General features: G+C 34.1%; 1 protein-coding gene across 1 annotated transcript; it reads left to right on the top strand.

The window, feature by feature from the left end:
* The first annotated feature begins 3,042 nt into the window (after window positions 1-3,042).
* On the top strand, window positions 3,043-5,403 carry LOC147538104 (uncharacterized). Its single transcript, XM_086642956.1, has 4 exons — window positions 3,043-3,867; window positions 3,978-4,151; window positions 4,264-4,755; window positions 4,945-5,403. The coding sequence occupies exons 1-4, from the start codon at window positions 3,043-3,045 to the stop codon at window positions 5,401-5,403; spliced, it is 1,950 nt and encodes a 649-aa protein (XP_086499082.1).
* The last annotated feature ends 11,870 nt before the right edge of the window (window positions 5,404-17,273 follow it).

A 17,273-nucleotide genomic window follows, 5' to 3' on the forward strand; every position in this document is an offset into this window, starting at 1 on the left:
ATCATCATCTTCTCTCTCTCCCCTTTCTCTCTATCTCTCCTCTCTCTCTCTTTCTCTTCTCTCTCTTCTATTTCTCTTTCTTCTCTTTTTCACTCTTTCTTCTCTCCATCTCCGGCGAAGGGGAGGAGCCCCTTCGCCGGAGCTCGTCTGGTTTGCAAACCAGATGGGGACTGGTTTTCTTCAAATCAGATTTCGTCTAGTTTGCAAACCAGACGGGATCTGGTTTGTAACCAGACTCATCTGGTTTGCAAACCAGACGGGATCTGGTTTTTAACCAGACTAATCTGGTTTGCAACCAGATGAGCTCCGGCGAAGGGTCCCCTCCCCTTCGCCGGAGATGGAGAACAGAAGAAAAAAAAAATGTCGTCGGAGATGGTGGAAGTCGCCGGAGAAGATTGAAGTCGCAGGAGATGGTGGTGGTAGGTGAAAGGAAGAAGAAGCTGAAAAAGATTTGGTTGTTTGGAGGAAATAAAAAAGTCTAATTTTTTTTTTCCACCCAAAACTTCAAACCCCGAAAAATTTCTTTATTTCCCGGTAACACCGACCTTTTTTTTAGGAGATTTTGACATAGACCCCAACTTTTATATGGATATTAGTACTACACCCCCATTTTTTAAAAACGTTTGATTTACACCCCTACGTGGAAGGAAAACGTTAATTTCTAGTTAAAAATCAGTTGTGCGAATCACACATGTGAATCAGGACAAAAATGCCCTTATGTATGATTTTGACGTTGACCCCACTTCTAAATTGATATAAGGACTACACCTCCGTTTTTTATAACTTTTAATTTATACCCCCACGTGGACGGAAAACGTTAACTTCTAGGTAAATGTTAATCGTGGAATCAAGACAAAAATGCCCTTATTTACATTAATTTCCGTCTCAATACCTTTTCTTCTTTCATCAATCAACTACATCAACCACAAACAACTATTCCCTTCATCGACTGACACCACCCCTACACAGGCACCAGCACAATCTTTATCTTCACAAGTCACCATCGCAACCATCATCAACCTTAGGGGTTTTAGTCAGTGATCAAAGTGGTATGCCTTCATTGACTGACACCACCCCTCGATTATAGAACCACTTTTTCTAAGTTATTTTCTCAAAACAAAAGGTGACAACACATCTCGTTTGGATGCGCATATTCTAGAGTTTTAGTGCAAAACCAGATTATTCTAGCATAAGAACAACACAAAAGGGCACGTTCTAGAGTTTCAGTGTTCCTACAGTACTTGTAGTTATATTCATTACCAACAAATCTACTAATTTTGTCTATAACCGGCAAGTTGTTCGTACAACATTTCCATAACTAATTGATATTATATATTATATGAATGTAAGTTACGCACATGTCATTGTGTATCAAATACCAGTGGCCCTGAGAGTTGATATTTAAAGGTTGTGGTCATCCCACTTTGTAACTCTTTAGCCTATCTATAAATTAGCATGACTATAAACATGATTTTATTAGATTGAAGAATTGCTGAAAACCTTGACGCATTTTTCTCTTACGAAATTTTTTTCGCTATGATATTATGTAATGTTTTTAAATAATAAACTATGCAAACAGGCGATAGAGGATTTCCCAATGTCAATATTTGAGGGTTGTGATTTACTCAACGGTATGATTATTTAGTAAATATATGAACAGACAAAGTAAATCACAACATTTCCATAACAAATTGATGCTATATATTATATGAATGTAAGTTAGGCATATGTCATTGTGTATCAAATACCAGTGGTTCTGAGAGTTTTTTTTTTTGTTGAGAGAAAAACTAAACAAAAAACCACAGAGACTAACTAAAATACGAAAGTAAAGATTCAGGAAGATCCGATAGAGCCCGCTATATCCAGGCACCCATATTCCTGCGACTCCATTTAGCTAAAATATCAGCTTTAGCATTTCCTTCCCTGTTGATGTGAGTGTATATAACTTTGATGAAATTTTCTTCTAGCTGACGCACTTTGTCAATGAGCTTGCCTGCTTGCCAACCAATATCTGCCTGTTCCCTGTTGAGAGATTGGACGATATTACTATTGTCACTTTCAATATGAAGATAAGCTATATTCTTTGATGTCGACCATTGGAGAGCTTTGACAATTGCCCTGCACTATGTTGAAAAAGTCGGGACTAGTCCTAGACTAGTCCCCAGTCGCCATTGTGGCGCCTCGACTAGGGACCAGACCCCTAGTCGGGACTTATTATAAATAAAGCCCCGACTCGGCCCGACTAGGGTCGGGTCGACCAGTCGGGCCAGTCGGGCTTTATAGTAGCAGCCTGTTTTTTTTTTTTTTTTTTCTCCAAACCGAGAGAAAGCCTAGGGTTCTTCCATCTTATCTTCTTCCCTCTTCTCCAAACACCAATCAACCATCATTGAAGCACTTTTTCAAGTTATCTTCTTCTCCAAACTTGATTCCAAGTAAGTTTCTCTCTCTATCTTCTCCATTTTTTCTTTTTACAACTCTTTCTCTCTCTAGAAATCATTAGTTGAGTTTTTTTTCTATATAAACTGATTTTAATGTTAAGTTTGAGTTGTTATACTTCATTAATGTTTATAACAATTAGGTTTGACTTGTTATGGTTACTTTATAGTGATTTATATGGATAATATGGACTGATTTTAGGGTTTGTTTTTTTATGTTTTATACTTATAATGGGGTTATTTTATAGTTTAAAGTTGATATTTTAGGGATTAGGGTATGATTTGTACTGTTTTATACTCATAATGAGGTTATTTTAGGGTTTAAGGTTGATATTATACTCGTAATGGACTGATTTTATGGTTTATTGTATGATTTTTGTTGATATTATACTCATAATTAACTTATTTTATGGTTTATAATCTGATTTTTGGTGATATTGTACTCTTAATGAATTGATTTTGTTCCTTTTTTTGGTTAATTTGAAACGGTAAAGTTCTTAAGCGATGAATTCTGCGAGTACTGGATCTGCTGGTGCTAGTAGTGTTGCTCCGGTGAAAAGAAATTCCAACGACATAGCATGGGAATGGGGAGAATGTAGGAATGTTAATGACAAAAATTTGGTATGGTGTAAGTTATGTGAGATCGAAGTTGTCAGGGGGAATCTATAGATTTAAGGAACATCTTATTGGCAAGAAAGGAAATACTTTACCATGTGGTAAAGTTACTATTGAGATAAAGAAGAAAATCCAAGAACAAATGGATAACTATGGAAAGAAAAAAATTGAAAAGGCTAGAATTAGTAATATCATTCGAAACCATGAAGTTTTGGGTGATGATGATGATGATGAGGGATATGATGAAGATGTCGAAGATGAGGGTGAAGTATTGGTGAAGGAATCAAATACTGTTAATGCGAAAGGAAAAAGTCAGAAGAGAGCAAGCAATGTTAGAGGTTCTATGGATGCTTATTTTAAGGCTGATGCTAAGAAAATGAAACAAGCCACTCTAGATAGAAACAATCCTCATAAAATAGAGTTGATGCACAAGTCTTGGAAGAAATATGCCATTTGGGCAAATGAGGCTGGGATTTCTTTCAATGCTGTAAAATTGGATAACTACAAAGACTTCACAGATTCAGTTGGAGAATATGGAAGATTCATGCCAGCTCCCGCTGTCTACCATATTAGAACAACCATGGTCAAGGAGATGTTGAAGGAAACAAACGCCTATGTTGAGTCTTTTCGAACACATTGGGAGAGCTTTGGATGTACTATAATGTCAGATTTTTGGACTGATGGAAAACGTAGGTGTTTGATTAATTTTTTAGTGAGTTGTCCGAAAGGAACAATTTTTTTGAACTCCATTGATGCATCTGAGTATGTTAAGGATTCGAATCTCATTGTGGGCATGATTAATGATGTGATTAAATTTGTAGGAGAGAAAAACATTGTTCAGATATGTTTTTGGATTTTTATTACTTTATTTGATATCATCTTTAATTAATCTTGCTCATACAATCTAACTATGCTTTTCTTTTGTAGTTTATTACCGATAATGCAGCGAATTACAAATTAGCAGGCAAGAAGTTAGTGGAAGAACATCCTCATATGTTTTGGACTCCATGTGCTGCACATTGTGTGAACTTAATGCTTCAGAATATTGATGATGATTTACCGAAGATAAAGAGTGCTTTAGCTGTCCAAAACTGTTGTGGGGTTTATATATAACCATGGTAGAGTATTAAACATGATGAGGAAACTTACTCTCGAGAAAGAGTTGCATAGATCATGTATTACTAGATTCGCCACTGCTTTTTATACTCTGAAGAGTGTTCATATGAATAGGTGTGCTATACAAACATTGTTTGTAAGCGAACAATTCAGAAAATCAGATTTTGCAAAAAAAGCGGATGGACTGAAATGTGCAAGGATAGTGGGTAAAAGTACATTTTGGGCAAATGTATATTTTGCATGTCGAGTGTTGGCACCACTTGTTGATGTTGTCAGGTTGGTGGACACTGAGATAAAACCGAGTATGGGCTACATATACGAGGCAATGTCTAGAGCAAAGGAGCAGATCAAGAAGAACCTTGGAGATGACCACATCGCATGTGCGAAAGTTTGGGGTATTATTGATGAAAGATGGGTTGATCAACTTCATCATCCACTGCATGGAGCTGCGTATTATCTGAATCCGGCAATTTATTATGGTCAAGGTTGGGAAAAAGTTGAGACTAATCAAGTCATGAACAGTGTATATCTTGCCAGTCATAAATTAATAGATGCTGATAAGCTTGAGGAAATGGGTGGAGGCAATATGGTAGGGGGGGGGTTGCCTATTTTGTATGATTTTGCAAAGAAGGTCTTGAGTCAAACATGTAGTGCTTCACCATGTGAGCGAAATTAGGCTGCATTTGATAATGTAAGTAGTATTTCAATTTCTAGTCTTATTCATATTTCAATTTATAATCTTATTTCTTTTCATTAATTTATAATCTTGTTTATTAAGGTACATTCAAAGAAGAGGAATCGCTTGTCCCAACAAAAGTTGAATGATATTGTATTCATACAATACAATAGAAAGTTGCTAGTTCGAAATTTAGCTAGGGACAATGCTATTGGGCCAAAGAGAGATGTTAGAATTGATCCTATTATTCTAAGGGATGTTGACGATAATGATGAATGGATAATTCCTAATGAGGAAGAACTTCAAGATTTTGTTCATGCAGGCGACACCCTCACATGGGAACAAGTTCGAGCGGCTCAAGGGGTGACTGATATAGGGCCAAGAACGAGGAGCAAGTCAATGAGGGGGTCTACTTCTTCTACTCCTTCTGGATCGGGCACTCAAATGGAACTTGTAGACGAGGATGAGTCTGAAGATGAAGATATTGAAGTTGAAGGGGCAAGATATATGGATTTACTTGATGAGATTGAACCGCCAAGTGTATTCGATCAATGCTACTAATCACTTGTTGTCGTTTGTAGTTTGTTTTTAGCTTACTAGTTGTTAAGACCTCTATGAACCACTTTTATTTTGAATTTGCTTTAACTATGGACCACTTAAGTTTATGTTATTTAAATGATATTATTGTATTAGTAATTGGTGATGGCGATTGGTAGTATTTTTTCTTTACATGAATTTGCAATGGTGAAGTAAATATTGAGCTACTGAATTGAATATATATAATTACATATAAAAAAAAACATTATATATTAATATTATACAACTAGTCCCGCCTAAATACGACTATTAACGACTACTCCTAGTCCCGGGTCTGGCGACTAGTTCCCGTTGCCGCCTTTTTCAACATAGGCCCAGCATTCACATTCTTCTGCATTTTGGCCTCTATAATTACATGCCGAGGCAGCGAGAAAGTTGGCTTGGTCATCGTACATGATACATCCAATATCAGCTATTTCCTTCCCGTCCATAAAAGAGGCGTCTACGTTGATCTTAATGTAAGGAGCTTTCGGAGGAGACCATAGGATATTTCTTTCAAGTGGTTGAGATGGCAAAGGGTGCTTGAGAAGGTTCGGTGTGCTATTGACTTGATCAATAACCATCATGGGTAGAATCTTAGCATTAGAGAAGCATCTATCACACCTCGCTTTTCATATCTGCCAAAGTATATTCGCGAAAAGACCGCTTATCTGCTCATCAATATCTTTCCATGAAATAATCCAGTCAATAAGACTATTAATGTTGCCTGATATAATATTAAAATGAAACCATACCACTGTAGCCAAATCACAATGCAATAGTGCGTGAATCAATGTTTCAGGAGCCCGACAGAAAACACAGTCAAAGTTATGGCCAATAAACTGCCCAATTTTACCGCGGACCGGTAAGCTGTTCGTACAACATTTCCAAAGGAATAGTTTGATTTTTGGTTGAATAGGTAGATTCCAAATGAAGATCCATTCCTTAGTCTCATAGTCATAATGTTCAGTACGTAAATAATAATACATGGATTTAATGGTAAATTTACCTGATTTGGTAAGCGTCCATCGTGCAACATCGTGCAATACATGGATTTAGTGGTTCTGAGAGTTGATATTTGAAGGTTGTGGTCATCCCACTTTGTAACTCTTTAGCCTATCTATAAATTATACTAGCTATAAACATGATCTGATTAGATTGAAGAGTTGCTGAAAACCTAGACGCCTTTTGCTCTTACGAAATCTTTTTCGGTGTGATATTATGTAACGTTTTTTAATAATAAACTATACAAATTGAATTTGCTTTTATTGTTAATAAATTGTGATACTAGTACAATTACTCTTACTTGGTCTATTAATATACTTTCCAAATAATCATAGGATTGAGTTCACAACCCTCAAATATTGACATTAGGAAATCCTTAATCTCAAAGAATACTCTGTTTGCTTTGGCCTCAAAATCATTTCGATCTACAAAAATAGCTAGCACAGATTTGGATAAATGTCTATATTAGGTGTTTAGTATCGGCTAAATGGTATAGCGACATGGTCAAACTATCATATTTTCAGATTTGAAGTCCCTTTACCAATTAGAAAATAGACATTGTTATTAGAGATTTAAATTGAATAAATTAATTAATTTTTGGGATAAAAACTAAGATTAAAATAATACAATATTAACATTTTCTTTTATGTTCATGTCCTTCCTTAAATCCACAATTCCTAGCACAAAATCTTATTTTTAACCTATTCTACAAAACAAGCATCGCCTATGAACACTACAAGATCCTAGTTTAATCCTACCAGTGAAAAAAGTTGGTGAAGATTTCTCTCAAAAAGTAAATATTTTGGCCACCATGGTTACTTTATTTTTTTTTTGTCGCAAGAATTTTGGCCACTGTGGTCAAAATATTGAACATATTTCGACCATAGGGCTTGAAATATGCCCAAAATTTCAACCAATATTCATATTTCGACCATAGTGGTCGAAATTTTGGTCATATTTCGACCATATTGGTCGACATTTTGGGTATTTTTCAATTACCTTGTCCGAAATTTTTTTGTCAAATTTTATTTCATTATTTGTTGCGTGTTTTTAGATAGAGAAAAAAATCCTGACTATTAAAATGGTTTTTCTTTATGCGAAAGAAAAGATGGAATTGTAGTCTAATAGAATTACAATTATGAGTACGTGCCCATTTAGCTAGACTGTCGGCTTAAGCGTTTGCATCAAGAGATATATGAGAGAATTTGACACCAAGAAACTGTGAAAGAAGGTTTCTAACTGCTTTGACATGAGCTCTCGACTGTCAGTGAATCATTTTACTTGGGTTTTGAAGATAACTGATGATTGCTTTTTCTAATTAACTATTTTAAATTTTAGTTATAAATTTATTTGGAAAACTCCTAGTTGCTTTGGTAATTATTATAGTTTCACCACAAAGAGAATATTTAGTGATATGGATTTTGTGACATCGTTTAGAGGACCATCAGTACATGTTGTGCCGAGACAATTAACCATATTCTTTTACCAATATTTTGTATAGTGACAGTTAAAGTGTTATACTTGAGTGTTGATTTAAAAGCAAAGGAAATTAATAGATCGAGTTTAGGGCGGTGTTAATTTCGTTGTTGAAAATATATTAGGTAGACCATTCATTCAGTTCATTTGAGGTTTCGAAATTATTAAGCGCATATTTAGTTGTCATAAACACAAAATTTATATTTTCGTTAGAATCACATTTTATTAAGAATTTGTCTTCAATCGATCTAAAATAAAATATTAAGGGGATCCCTTCTGGTTCTTAAATAATGTCATCGCAAGGTCTCATAAGCAAAATCGTCTTTAATTATTTCTGATGTGTTGGTTTGGTCTAGTTACACGAGGTTCAACATTTCTTTGTACAAAAACGTTGTTTAACTTATATTGAAGCCTACCACTGAGTTGAATGGTGATGTGGGCGACTCCAATTGGCCACGCTACGAAGAGTGATAAATGGTCTCCTCAATTTTTGCCCGCGACATCACCATTCCGTCTGTGGTGGCCTTAATTTTCATGCCATATAGCATTACTCTTGCGTGTATCTTCTGTATAGGACATTCATGTTTACTTACATAAAAATCTTATTTAATTCGAAATGTGCTAAATGTCAATCCTCATCAGGAGCTCTTTCGCAAGGGAAAGCGATCTGAGCAAAGTTCGTCATAAAATGAAAAATACTTTCTTTCCAAATAATCCTTATGACTTCGTTTCATTATAAATGTTTTTTCGATTTTTCAAGTGTTTTTGTTCTATTATAAACGGTTTTTCAATTTTGTAAGTGTTAAATCATCTTTTTCGTCTATTTGGTTGTTTTAATGGAGATTGTCTTGTCGTTCGCTAACTCATATATCTCGTAGCAAAAAGGGTTTGAATTTTCATAATGTTCTCTTTGTGACAAATTTGACTACAAAAATCTTGAGTGATTGTGTTTTTTATGTTTTGTTTATTTCCATCTAACTAAATACCAATTGAGTTTGAGACGGATGAATAACAACTATGATATATGTCAATAGTTGGTAGCCCAAGTGGTTCCAAGGTGTTGACATAAACTCCATAAAGCCCTAGAGGTCCCAGGTTCGAATCCCAGAGAAGGTGGAATTTTTGGTTATTTGAATTGAGATTATTATGGTATAAATAATGTTGGGCTTCAAGCCATTGTCTTGTTGGGCTATAGGCCCGGTCTTGTTAGTGTTTGAGTGGGCGGTTATCGAGCTTATCAAATCTATGATGTATCAAATGCCAAATATCACGAATTACGTAGATAGGCCTTTATGTCTAATTGGAGCGCCAAAAGCAAGTGTACATGGGGACCTTCAAACTTTCCTTTGGAGGTTTTATACGTAAATTGGACGCCTATAGTATTTATGATGGATGCCTCTAGATACTCCCAAATTTATATTTTAACATGAATTGGATTACGATAGAGAGAAAAATGACTTGTACAGGTTTATAATTAGGTATCCTTCATCACACTCCAAACTTTCATCTATTAGAACATACAAGAGAAAATGTGTTACTTTCACTTCAATGATAAATTAAGTAATTAACTATTCATCATTACACTCCAAACTTTCATATATTAAAATATAAAAGAGAAAAAGTTTTACTTTCACTTGAATGGTACATTAGGTATGCATCATCACACTCGAAACTTTCATCTATTAGAACATACAAGAGAAAAGGTCTTAATTTCACTTGAATGATACATTAGGTAACCATAATCACACTCCAAACATTCATCTATTACAACATACAAGGGAAAAGGTGTTACTTTTGCTTGAATGATAAAATAGATATCTATCGTCACTCTCCAAACTTTCATCTATTAGAACATACAAAAGAAAATGTTTTACTTTCGCTTGAATAAATTATTGGTGTCTGATGAGATTTTACTTTGCGCACGTGGGGTTGACTATCTTTACACCATATCTCACGTGTTACACTCTTTGAATTTGATATATGTATTTTAGCGCTTGATGTACGTCATGTAGCTTGTGAATATCAAAATTATTACTGCTTTATTTGCTAAAAATACCAAATTAATGGAAACTTGTTCAAAAGCTAATGAACAATGAAAAAAAGTACTGAACTAACAGATTGTTCACCATGAGACTTTTATTAGGTCATTTGAGAATATCCTCACATTTTTTGTAACACCACTGAGTGATTGTTGGGGTGCATTTAGCAACCAACCCTTAAGAATATCATCCCGCCGTTTGAGTTTCTCTAATGTAGTATATTAATAGGGTTGAACACCTATTTTCCCAAATTTGCCTCAAATCCCTTAACCCCATTAAAGCCTGACACCACCCACCTTATTTTGTCTTTCTAGCCGTGTTTCCTAGAGAGATCTAAAGAGAGAGTTTGGGCAATCCAGAGAGAGAAAGCTAGGGCAAAGCCAAGAAGAAGAAGAAGAAGGGATTGAAAGTTTTTGTTTTCCGTTGTTGTTCTTATCGCGTGGGATTTGTTTTAGCGTAGATTCGAGGTAGGTTTCTTCTTCCCCATGATTTTAATACCGGTGGACTAAACCTTTCGATGTCCGAGTTACCCTCCTATCCTTGGATCGACCCCGGTTTTACCGGGTACTACTTGATACCTCCGCTTGGGTGTGCAACCTTTTCGGGCGCATCAGTTTGTCCCATTCAACACCCATCCACCTGTTTTATTAGCAAAGGATTCAATGCCGACATCATGAAACTAATCAGTGAGCAGAGAATCCTGATCATCAGAGACCATTTAACATAATAAGAGAGAGATGAGTGTGAATCAGATCTGTCGGAGAACTACTAATGCAAAACCGACGAACGATCGGAGGAAAAGTATTGGAAGGGATAATGTATTAGAATAACAAGAGGGTTGGTCTTAATCTGTTACCATAAAAGAGAAAGAGTGTGAGAAGAAGAATCCTAACAAATTAAAAAAACAAAGAAAGGGAAAAGAGTGAATCGACCAATTACCAGTCGGTTGTTCTCAACCTATTGTTAAACATATTGATGAAGAAAAATGGAGTAAGAAGATTCGCAAGTAAATATATTAAAACTACCAAGTAAATAATCTTCACCATGTGGAAGTAAATCTATTCAAAGGAGTAACTCATCTTCAAGTAGTCCACTAATATCAGCAACAACTTATAATAATGTGTGAAACGTCAAAGAATTAGATTTAAGTTATTTAAAATGATTCCACAATTTAAGATTCATGGTCTTCATATAAAAAGTAAATTATAATTCAATTTCCATCCATTAGAGACTGGAATAAAGTCTGGAATGATCCTTCACTTGGTAGTTTGGAAATTACACCTCATCTTCTTTCGCTGTTCTCTTAAGCTATCCCTCGTTTTACAGATGAAACTAAGAATTTGTTCAATACTCATACACATCCGAAGTAATGTTTGATCATAAGCATTGGAGAGTTTTGCCCATTAATCTAGATTTACACATCTTCAGCACTAAGAAAATTTTCTTTTAGGCATTTCGACAAAAAACAAACCATACAAATCATCATCAGATAACTCATAAAATGGAAGAATAAGACTTACCAGACGGCAAACGGATGAAGTAAGATTTTTAACGTCTCTACCCCGCTTGGTTCATATGTTTATGAAGAAATCAAGCATGAATAAAACTATTAATAAACTTTGCAAAAGAAAATTTTCTTTTCTTAGATAGTTTCCTTTGCTATAGTAGAGAAACCATAATTTCAACCATTATTTTTTTTTTGAGAGTTTCTTTTGCTATAGTAGAGAAACCATAGTAATATATTTAAATTTATCGGCAGATCAATTTTGCTTTCGGAAGTGGACAAAATTCTGAATTAGTTGATCTCAATCTTGATTTATGATATGTAAAACACCAAAGTGATTCTTTTTTAGATTCCGAAGATTTTATTGTCCTAATTTATAATTTCAATTTGGAATATTTTTTTTTGTTTGATTAATATTTTGAGGTATATAAGCATTCATGAAACTTACTTTTCTCACCCTGAGTTTCTAATGAGTTTCTAAACTCTTTATGCCCAAGTTGAACCAAACATAGTTGTTATCGTGTCCTTTTAACTTTTTATTTTTGTTACTTTCAAATATATCAAGTACTTTAGGAGTCCTCAACAAAAAAAAAATACTTTAGGAGAATCGAAGTCCACAAAAGAACTGTTTTACTTTTATTATATTTTTCAATTGATGCGTAGTCTTTAAACCGGCTAAACTTTTTCCAAGAAAAATAATTAATTATTTAAGGTAAAAACCTCAGCATTTTTCTTTGATTAATTATCAATGTCCAAACATTTCATGACAAAAAGATATGAAGTTCTTACTGTATCCTTTATTAATATTTCTTCACAATTATATTTAAATATGAGTTACATCAGTTCTATGTTACCCATAGAAGTTACATCAGTATTAAGGACCTTATGGTCATTGTTGTGTCTTCTTCTTAAACAATACCGTATCCCACAATAAATTATGGTCAACGATATTGCAACACCAAAAATAATCCCAATCCCGACGAGTTACGTACCCGCTTCTGAGTAATGTCTGTCCGCGGGGTCCAATAAAAAAACCATTTTCCGATGCTGCATAAAATATCGAAATTTTTTTAATTTAAACGATAAAGTAACAAAAAAAAACGAAAAAGCTACATTTCTCAAGGAATTCGACGAATTGCTTTGCCGAAACGACGTGGCACATTGTTTTTGAATTTTTGATCAAATCTGGACCGTCAAAAGATTAACAGGCTACATTCAATTTTCTTTCTCTCTCTCCTACGTTTTAGAGAGAGAGCACTGGAGGGAGGATTGTGGAGGCTTTGATGGGATGATGGAAAAGATTATGTGGTCAATTGTTTTCTAATTCAACACTTCAGTGGTGTAAATTTAATGTAAATGCTTTGCTACAACAAGAATCACTGTCCATCCGTTATGATAAATCTCCAATATCTCAATTTTAATTAACATAATAAAAAAATCTTAACACCAAGAACTAGGTTTCCTTCTCTATCTTCTGTTGTGATTTCACAAGATCTGATAAATAAACTCGTGAAGGAACTACATAACAACGAAGATCAAGGCCTCTACAATTCACTAATCCTCCCTCACGACTCACGTACTCTCTCTCTAAAACATAGGAAGAAAGAGGGAGATAAAAATTGAATCTGGGTCGTTAATCTTTAACGACCATGTCATTCCGGCAAAGCAATTCGTTAAATTGTAACTTTTGTGTGTCATGTGTGTCACGTGTTAATGTGTTATATGTTATTTGTGTAACTTGTTTCTTTTTCTAGCTCACTTATATAATTCTACCAATAACTACCTGTAATATTATATACATATATATGTTTTATTATTTTATTAGATAGTTAAATTACTTTCTTTCATATGGTAATTTTGTGTTAAAATAGTTATTTTACACTATTTATTCACAATTATATTTAAATATGAGTTATATTTGTTCTATGTCACCCATAGAAGTTACATCTGTATTGTGGACCTTATGGTCATTGTTGTGTCTTCTTCTTAAACAATACCGTATCCAACAATAAATTGTGGTCAACAATATTGAGACACCAAAAATAATCCCGATCCAGACGAATTGCTTACCCGCTTCTGTGTTTGGGTAATATCTGTCCGCTGGGTCCGATAAAAAAACCATTATCGGATGCTGCATTAAAATATCGAAAAAAATTTAATTGAAACGATAAAGTAACAAAAAAGAGTTCTCAGAAAAGAGACCCTCTTCTTTGATAAAAAACGGAAATGCTACATTTCTCAAGGTATTTGACGAATTGCCTTGCCGAAATGACGTGGCACATTGTTTTTGAAATTTTTACCAAATCTGGGCCGTCAAAAGATTAACGGGCGAGATTCAATTTTCTTTCTTTTTCTTTCTTACGTTTTAGAGAGAGAGCAAGGGAAGGAGGATTGTGGAGGCTTTGATGGGATCATGGAAAAGATTATGTGGTCAATTGTTTTCTATTTCAACACTTTAGTAGTGTAAATTTACTGTAAAGGATTTGCTAGAACAAGAATCACCTTCCATCCATTATGAAAAATATCCAAATTCTCAATCCTTATTAACATAATTAACAAAAATCTTAACACCAGAAACTAGGGTTTCTTTCTCTATCTTCGACTGTGATTTCACAAGATCTGATAACTTAACTCGTGAAGGAACTACATAATAATGAAGTTCAAGGTCTCTACAGTTCGTCAATCCTCCTTCACGACTCACGTACTCTCTTTCTCTCTCTCTCTCTCTCTAAAACGTAGGAAGAAAGAATGAGATAAAAATTGAATCAGGGTCATCAAAGATTATCGGGCATGTCATTCCGGCACAACAATTTGTCAAATTGTAACGTTTGTGTGTCATGTGTTAATGTGTTATACTGTTATATGTTATGTGTGTAATTTGTTTCTTTTTTCTAACTCACTTTTATAATTCTACAAGTAAATACGTATAATATTATATACATATATATGTTTGATTATTTTATTAGATAGTTAAACTACTTTCTTTCATATGGTAATTTTGTGTTAAAAAAGTTATTTTATGGAGTATTTCTTCACAATTATATTTAAATATGAGTTACATCAGTTCTATATCACCCACAGAAGTTACATCAATATTATGGACCTTAGGGTCATTATTTTGTCTTCTTCTTAAACAATACCGTATCCCACAACAAATTGAGGTCAACGATATTGCAACACTGAAAATAATCCCGATTCAGACGAGTTGCGTACCCGCTTTTGAGTGTGGGTAATGTCGGTCCGTTGGGTGCGATAAAAAAACCATTTTCCGATGCTTAATTAAAATATCGAAAAAAAATTAATTTAACGATAAAGTAACAAAAAAAAGTTCTAAGAAAAGAGACTCTCTTCTTTCATAAAAAACGGAAATGCTACATTTCTCAAGGAATATGACAAATTGCTTTGCCGAAATGACGTGGCACATTATTTTCGAATTTTTGATCAAATCTGGGCCCTCAAAAGATTAACGGGTCAGATAGAATTTTCTTTTTCTTTCTTTCTTACCTTTTAGAAAGAGAGCACGGGAGGGAGGATTCTAGAGGCTTTGATGGGATTATGGGAAAGATTATGTGGTCAATTCTTTTCTAATTCAACACTTCAGTGGCGTTAATTTACTATAAAGGCTTTGCTACAACAAGAATCACCTTCCATCAATTACGATAAATCTCCAAATTCTCAATATTAATTAACTTAATCAACAAAAATCTTAACACCAGCAACTAGGAATTCCTTCTCTATTTTCTGCTGTGATTTCACAAGATCTGATAAATAAACTCGTGAAGGAACTACATAATAATAAATATCAAGGCCTCTACAGTTCATTAATTCTCCCTCACGACTCACGTACTTTCTCTCTCTCTAAAACGTAAGAAGAAAAATTGAGATAAAAATTGAATCTAGGTCGTTTAAGATTAACGACCATGTCATTCTAGCAAAGCAATTCGTCAAGTTGTAACATTTGTGTTTTATGTGTTAATGTGTTATATGTTATGGGTGTAATTTGTTTCTTTTCCTAACTCACTTATCTAATTATACCAGTGAATACCTATGATGTTATATTGTTCTATACATATGTATGTTTTATTATTTTATTAGATAGTTAAATTACTTTCTTTCATATGGTAATTTCATGTTCAAATAGTTATTTTATGGAGTATTTCTTCACAATTATATTTAAAAATGAGTTACATCAGTTCTATGTCACCCATAGAAGTTACATCAGTATTATGGACCTAATGGTCATTGTTGTGTCTTCTTCTTAAACAATACCGTATACCACAATAAATTGTGGTCAAGGATATTGCAACACCGAAAATAATCCCGATCTAGACGAGTTGCGTACCCGCTTCTGAGTTTGGGTAATGTCGGTCCGCTGGGTTGGATAAAAGAACCATTTTCCGATGCTTCATTAAAATGTCGATTTTTTTTTTAATTTAAACGATAAAGTAACAAAAAAAAAGTTCTAAGAAAAGAGACCCTCATCTTTGATAAACAAAACAGAAATGCTACATTTCTCAAGGAATTTGACGAATTGCTTTGCCGAAATGACGTGGCACATTGTTTTTGAATTTTTGATCAAATCTGGTCCGTCAAAAGATTAACAAGTCAGATTCAATTTTCTTTCACTTTCTTTCTTATGTTTTAGAGAGAGCACGGGACAGAGGATTGTGGAGGCTTTGATTGTATCATGGGAAAGATTATGTGGTCAATTGTTTTCTAATTCAAAGTTCAGAGGTTTAAATTTACTGTAAAGGACTTGCTATAGCAAGAATCACCTTCCATCCATTATGATAAATCTCCAAATTCTCAATCCTAATTAACATAATGAACAAAAATCTCAACACCAGGAACTAGGAATTCCTTCAATAAACTTGTGAAGGAACTACATAATAACGAAGATCAAGGCCACTACAGTTCATTAATCCCCCTCACGACTCACGTACTCTCTCTCTCAAACGTAGGAAGAAAAATTGAGATAAAAATTGAATCTGTCGTTAAAGATTAACGACCATGTCATTCCAGCAAAGCAATTCACAACTTGTAAGGTTTGTTTGTCATGTTATAATGTGTTATATGTTATGGATGTAATTTGTTTCTTTTCCTAACTCACTTATATAATTTTACCAGTGAATACCTATAATGTTATAATCTTATGTACATATCTATGTTTTATTATTTTATTTAATAGTTAAATTACTTTCTTTCATATGGTAATTTCGTGTTAAAATAGTTATTTTATGGAGTATTTCTTCACAATTATATTTAAATATGAGTTACATCAGTTCTATGTCACCCATAGAAGTTACATCAGTATTATGGACCTTATGGTCATTGTTGTGTCTTCTTCTTAAACAATACCGTATACCACAATAAATTGTGGTCAACGATATTGCAACACTGAAAATAATCACGATCTAGACGAGTTGCGTACCCGCTTCTGAGTTTGGGTAATGTCGGTACGCTGGGTCGGATAAAAGAACAATTTTCCGATGCTTCATTAAAATATCGAATTTTTTTTAATTTAAACGATAAGGTAAGAAAAAAAAAGTTATAAGAAAATAGACCCTCATCTTTGATAAACAAAACGGAAATGCTACATTTCTTAAGGAATTTGACGAATTGCATTACCGAAATGACGTGGCACATTGTTTTTGAATTTTTGATCAAATCTGGTTTGTCAAAAGATAAACGGGTCAGATTCAATTTTCTTTCTTTCTTACGTTTTAGAGAGAGAGCACGGGCCGAGAATTCTGGAGGCGTTGATGGGATCATGGGAAAGATTATGTGGTCAATTGTTTTCTAATTCAACACTTCAGTGGTTTAAATTTCCT

Source organism: Eschscholzia californica, unplaced genomic scaffold (genome assembly GCF_041429995.1).
Source record: "Eschscholzia californica isolate CP2 unplaced genomic scaffold, dmEscCali1.0.p SCAF_5, whole genome shotgun sequence".
NCBI classification, from domain to species: Eukaryota; Viridiplantae; Streptophyta; class Magnoliopsida; order Ranunculales; family Papaveraceae; genus Eschscholzia; species Eschscholzia californica.

Bases quoted from the DNA above. Each gene is read 5' to 3' on its own strand.
- LOC147538104 (XM_086642956.1), top strand. From the start codon at position 3,043: ATGACAAAAATTTGGTATGGTGTAAGTTATGTGAGATCGAAGTTGTCA. The intron at 3,868-3,977 runs GTAGGAGAGAAA...TTTCTTTTGTAG, and splicing joins TTAATGATGTGATTAAATTT to TTTATTACCGATAATGCAGC. The intron at 4,152-4,263 runs GTTTATATATAA...TATACTCTGAAG, and splicing joins CTGTCCAAAACTGTTGTGGG to AGTGTTCATATGAATAGGTG.